The sequence below is a fragment of the Beta vulgaris genome, chromosome 7, assembly GCF_026745355.1.
Source record: "Beta vulgaris subsp. vulgaris cultivar EL10 chromosome 7, EL10.2, whole genome shotgun sequence".
Classification (NCBI taxonomy): Eukaryota; Viridiplantae; Streptophyta; class Magnoliopsida; order Caryophyllales; family Amaranthaceae; genus Beta; species Beta vulgaris.
Genome location: NC_079208.1, coordinates 33,679,455 through 33,686,038, shown reverse-complemented (window position 1 = coordinate 33,686,038; position 6,584 = coordinate 33,679,455). Strand labels below are relative to the sequence as shown.

The window sequence follows — 6,584 nt, the reverse complement described above, 5'->3', positions numbered from 1 at the left end:
CATATATTATTTGTAGTGTTCTTGGAATAATTGGGAATGTCACTTCTTTCTTCCTCTTGTCTACTAAGAACTTAAGCGACTCATCAAAGGATCTGCTTCAGAAGTTTATAACTTGAATTAACGTTCTGAACTTATGACTGTTCCCAAGTTCCAAAAGACTATGATTTTTGATCTAGTTTTCCAAATTGTCCTTGTAAGGGTTCTTATCTAGTCTTGATATATATATAGTTGATTGAAGTATATTTGGCAAATTGATGATGCCTTTATCCAAGTAATTCTATGTTTTGCTTTGACCTCCAGAAGGTAATTTTTGGGATCAAGGGGGAAATAAGCGTGTTCTTTATGCATCATTCTAAGGTTCAATACCATGTTTAGCATCTTTATTTATATAGTTGATATAATTGTTGTTTGATTTAATTATGATGATGACCTATAACATTTGTCCTTAAATGGTTTTGTTGTTTTCTATTTTTGTAAGTTTCTTTGTCTTTTCTGGCTGCTGTATTAGGACTACCTGGAGAAGTGAAATTGCAATATGAGAAAGCACGTCTTGCAGTCCTGCGTGAACACCTTTGAGTTTCTTTCCTATATATATATATGCTTCAACCTCTGAAAGTTGTGACCTTTTTCTGCTTTAAGTTTTTAGATCTCCTAGAGTTATTGTGGAAAATAAACCTTGCTGCACCTTCTGTCTCTGCACTGTCAGCATCCTCTGCAGAGAAAATTTCTCCTTCTTGCCCTATCATGTCTCTCCTTAAGTAATCAAGAACATCCCTCGCAACATTTGAGTACTGCAAGTCTCTTGTAATTGCAAATGCATCCAGATAAACATTAACTAACTGCCCTTGGTCGTACAACATTTTCTCAAAATGTGGAACTGCAAACCAAAACCACAATAGGTAAATAGACACAATATGTCTATCTATACAGACTCTTTTTCCTCAAAAAAATTTGAAGAATTCTTCATGCTCACATGTTAGTAAGAATTCTCCTAAGTACAAGCAACCAAAACCAAACAACGTGATAGTGTAGAGCTAACCATGCCAATACTCATCCACGCTATATCTGTGAAATCCACCTCCTACATGGTCATGGATGCCTCCCTTAGCCATATATTGCAAGGTAAAATATACCATTTGACTACCATCATCAGCTCGAGCACCTTTTCCAGAATCCCTCATCTTTTTGGAATGATAAAGCATCAGTTGGGTCTCTATAGGTCTTAGAAATTTTGGAGCAGAGCCAAACCCACCGTTCACTGAATCATAAGTTCCAGTAAGCTACAAAAGAGTAATGTTTTATTTAGACAACTGTAGTTAAAAGAAAGTTTTCAGATGTGAGATAATTTACTCACAAATAAGAATGTTTTTAGCTATTCAATTTACACTGAACTGTAACATATGCTTCAAATAGGAAACAGAACAGCAGGGACAAAAAGAAAACGATCCTTAGAGAATCGAAATAAAGTACCAACATTAAAGCAAATTTACACATTTTAGTTTCCACCAAACCGGAAAGACCATCATGCTCCTTCAGTTTACACTTCTACAAGGCCAATACTCCATTTCTACATTATGTTTTCTCTTTGATCTCTTCATTAGTATCCCCTGTGGATAGGAGATTATATCCTGAGTTAAGAAGTGTAAGTTAGGAGTGTGACAATATGATCCCTTAGATTAAGTTGTTAGGCAATGGTTGGTTTAATTTTCTGTTTGCAGTTGTTGGTGTTTCCAGATAGTAGTTGATAATTTAAGTTCCCAAATGTGTGTGATTTTGCTGAATGTAGGATGGTTTTGGCTTTATCATATAACTCATGGTTCGACATTCGAGATTAAGGATTTTAAGGATTTGAATTCACTGTTTTTATGCAGCATTGTATTTCTAATAGCTGCTGCAAGTATTGGTGGAATGTTCAGTTTATCTAGAATCTTTACAAGGAATGCTAGATTATAAGATTTGAGTTGATATTAGAAGTCATAGCTAGTTGGGTGATCTATTTGTGGTTTCATGCTTGTACAGTGATTTGTCTTTTTATTATATATGTTATTTATGTATTTTAATGCTGGATCTTTTTGGTTTGTACTCAGGATTGGTTGCTCCTAGAAGAAGGTCTTACAGGAAGAGGACGAACAACGGGGTCATGATATTTGACCAAGAAGACATACATAAGGACAGTGAAAGTGAAAACAGTGATGATCATCTCATAGAGCTCTTGAAAGGGGATGGATATTCTGCTTTAGCTTATGAAAGCAAAGAATATCAGATCATACAGATTGTTAGTGATACTAGTGTTAGTGACGACGAGGTTACAGGGTATTACTAAGCCCGACTTATAACTATTAGTGAAGATGTACAGCAGTTGCATATTTAGGAGATTTTTTGGGCACATACTTTTTGGAACAGATTGGCAGATATGGTGCATCTCTATTATATAGCTTAAGTTACTTAGATTTGGCTCCTTAGAATACAGGAATGATTATGTTAAAACTTTTAGGTTATTATGTTTCACCATCTATGGATATTATTTTTGGATTGTGTATAGTGGTCACTTTTATATAAATGCATATTTCTTTTTTGATAATCTATAATTTCTTTCTTCCATTTATGTTAATTTTCTGAATTATTATGCAAAATAAGTAAATAAATAAATAATATATAAAAATTACGTAGCATTATTATTAAATATCATTATAAAAATTTGGTGCATCTAAAAAGCTATTTTATAAAATTTTACAGTTGCATCTAAATATAATTAGGAGCAACATGTATAAATACCCCTAAATGTTTTTTGAACCTATGAAACGTAATTGCATCTAAATATAATCTGTGGCAAAATTTATAGTTGCATCTAAACATAAGTGGTTTAAGAAACAATATTTGTGTGCCCCAAAAACTAAGCAATAGATGCAACTTAAAATTAGAGACAAACTTATGGTTGCCTCTAAATATAAATGATCTAATCACCAATGTAACATGTGTGCCCCAAAAATATGGCATTAGAGGCAACCTATAATTAGCGACTGCCTGGTGGTCGCCTCTAAATGTAAGTGGCTTTAGCAACAATTCAAGTTTTGTGCCTCAAAAGGGTGGGATTAGGGGCAACCAACAATTAGCAACACCTTAACTTGTCTGTCTCTAAAAGGTGGCATTAGGGGCAACCAACAATTAGCAACAACATAACTTGTCTGTCTCTAAAAGGTGGCATTAGGGGCAACCTATAATTAGCGACGGACTAATTAGAGGCAGCGAGAAAATTGCTTCTAAACACCATTAGAGGCTACAGATGTATATTTAGATGCAATTTTGGATTGCCTCTATTTTTAGTTTTTTTTCTAGTGTTTATGTGCTAGATTCCAATCAAATCCTAAGGAATCTCATTTGACAGCAGTCAAAAGGATCCTTAGATATTTGAAAGGAAGTGATGATCTTTGTTTATTCTATCCTCGAAGTGACATCTTTGATCTAGTTAGCTACTCTGATGCTGACTATGCTGGAGACTTGGTGAATCGTAAAAGTATTTCAGGTATTGCCCAGTTCCTAACTAGATCAAGTTTAGTTTCTTGGAGCTCAAAGAAGCAAAACACTGTTGCTCTTTCAACAGCCGGAGCTGAGTATGTGGCAGCTGCTGCATGTTGTCCTCAGGTATTATGGATCAAATAACAGGTATGTGACTTTGGCATAAAATATAAGTGTGTTCCTATACTCTATGATAATACTAGTGCCATATGCATTTCCAAGGATCAAGTTCATCACTCTAGGGTCAAGCATATTCACATTCGTCATCATTTCTTAAAAGACAATGTAGAAAAGAGATTAGTCAAAGTTGATTTTTGTCCAACTGAAAATCAAATAGCGGACATATTGACTAAACCTCTCTCTAGGGACAGGTTTGAAAAGATACGTTTGGAACTAGGAATGATAAGAATTGTTTGAATGTACCAATGATGTTAATTCCCCAAGAATTGTTTCTTACTAAGTATCCCCTACAATTGCACAACTTCATCTTAACATGAGCCAATTTTCTCTCTCTAGAACCTCTCTCGATGTGAAAATATCGTAGCCATGGCCAGAAGTTCGAAAAGTAAGAAATTGGCGGGAATGGAGAAAGCGAAGGGTCCGACGGATTCACAAGCAAAGAAGACACGGTTAATGGATGAAATTCTTGGCATTACAGCAATGGAGGTAGAACCAGTAGTTCAATCGGAGGCTGAGGACTTGCGAGATATTCAACGAAGTCAGCAAACGCATCGATTATTTTCTGAGTGGTTGTCTTCTATTCACTCAGTGGAAGATAATCAGCGAAAGAAGACTGGACAATTGGCTGATCGAAGGGTGAGGAATGTTGAACCGATTCCAATCCTGTTTGCAGAAACAGAGGTGAGTAATCCAGTTTGTGCATTTGAACGTGAAACAAATGAGCATATTAAAATCGAATTAGATGACATTCAACCTGAAATTGATTTCTGGAGTTCATCTATAATTTGCTATGTAATTGGATCAAATCCACCACCATATGTAATGGAGGGTTTTATAAGGAGAATATGGAAGAATATGGGTGTTGATAAGGTGGCGGTTGTTAAGAAGGGAATCTTCATAGTTCGTTTTAGATCAATGGAGAAACGAGATGAAATCTTAGCGAATAACATGGTATTTTTTGATAGTAAACCAATGATAGTTAAGGCATGGAAACCTGATATGGATATTCAGAAGGAGGATATTACTTTTGTTCCTATTTGGATTCAATTACAATTGGATTTCAAATATTGGGGAGCAAGATGTTTACAGAAGTTAGTGGCACCGATTGGTAAATTGATCAAAACTGATCAAGCTACTGAAAAGAGGGAAAGGCTGCAATATGCCAGAGTTCTGGTAGATGTGAAGGTGGATCAAGACTTCCCTGACCAATTAACATTCATAAATGAGAAGAGTATTGAAGTGGTGTTTGATATCACTTACGAATGGAAACCTGATCTGTGTGCCAACTGTAAAAAGGTTGGACATAGAACTGTGGAATGCAGAAAAACAAGTGAGAAACAGATATGGAAACCCAAGGAATCTGTACAGAATGAAATGAAGCAGAATGATGACACTGTGTTTCAGGTATCTAAGCAAGTTAGCAGGAGGAAGGAAAATGAAACCAGTGGAACGAGAACTGAAAATACCTTTGCAGTACTGGGAGAAATGGATCAGGAAGATATAATGATAGGAGATGTAGTATGTGAAAGTGGTGTAAAGAAGGATGACAGGGGAGGGGACTCTCCTGTGGACCATGGATAGTGTAATGTGCTGGAATGTCCGGGGGATATCTAGTAGGCAGAAGCAACAGGAAGTGAAAAAGGTGCTTAATACTAGACCCTTTGGACTAATTAGTCTCTTAGAGACTAAAGTTAAAACTCACAAAATGGGGCAAATGTATCAGAATTTGTTTGATGGATGGTGCTTTTGCTGTAACTCAACCCATCACCCTGGTGGGAGAATTGTAATGGCTTGGAATGCTCTGGCTTTCCATGTTGATATAATCAAGATCACTGATCAGTTAATCCATTGCCAAGTGAAGACAGTTAATGGAAAAAACAATTTTGCCTGTACTTTTGTATATGCATTCAACACTGGGGTTCAAAGAGAGAAACTATGGAAAGATCTTGAGGAGATAGCACGGAAGATAGATAATGCATGGGTGCTTATGGGAGACTTTAATTGTGTTCTGAATAGAGATGAGCGAATTGGTACTAGAGTCCGAGATGGTGAAATGAATCCATTTAGAAGATGTGTGGCTAGCTGTGAGCTGGAAGATATGAAATCTACTGGATGCTTCTTCACCTGGAACAACAAGCAATTTGGTGAGAATAGTGTCTACTGCAAGCTGGATAGAGTCTTATGCAATGAAAGATGGTGTGATGAATACCCTGAGGCTGAGGCTTGGTTCATGCCAGAGGGCATTTTTGATCATACTCCCATGATCTTGAATGTTCTTGCTGAAAGGAGAAAGAGTAGGATACCTTTTAGGTATTACAGAATGTGGAGTCTTGCACCAGAATTTAAAGACAGAATCCAGGAATGCTGGGATAGGAGAATACAAGGAACACCTATGTTTAGGGTGGTTCAAAGAATGAAAGATGTGAAACAGGCTTTGAAAAAGCTAAACAAAGATGGTTTCAATGATATTCATATTGAAGATGCCAGAGCTTATTCTAATATGGTGGAATGCCAGCAAGATGCACATCAAGCTAGAACTGTGGAGGCAATGGATAGAGCCTTAAGGGCTGCTATGGAGTATAAAAAGGCTCATGAGAGGTACATGATGTTTCTTAGTCAAAAAGCTAAAATAGCATGGATAAAGGGAGGGGATGAAAATACTTCTCTTTTCCATAGAGCTATTAAAAAGAGAAGATTGCAGAATACTGTTCATGGCATTACAGATATAAATGGGAAATGGGTGGAAGGAGAGCAGGTAGAGGAAGCATTCATCACCTACTACAAAAATCTTCTTGGCACAAATATGGAGCAAAAAACAAAGGTGTGTGCTGAAATAATCACAAATGGGCCTGTGCTGTCATCTGAACAACAGGAGACTCTTGTCAGAC

The 6,584-nt window shown here is 36.6% G+C and overlaps 1 protein-coding gene across 1 annotated transcript; it reads right to left on the bottom strand.

Annotated features, from left to right (window-relative positions):
* Positions 1 to 602: 602 nt before the first annotated feature.
* Positions 603 to 1,494, bottom strand: LOC104899164 (uncharacterized). The gene is made up of 3 exons (XM_048633982.1): positions 1,471 to 1,494; positions 1,040 to 1,280; positions 603 to 877 (listed from the first exon to the last, which is right to left on the bottom strand). Exons 1-3 carry the CDS (start codon positions 1,492 to 1,494, stop codon positions 603 to 605), a joined length of 540 nt encoding a protein of 179 aa, XP_048489939.1.
* Positions 1,495 to 6,584: the final 5,090 nt, after the last annotated feature.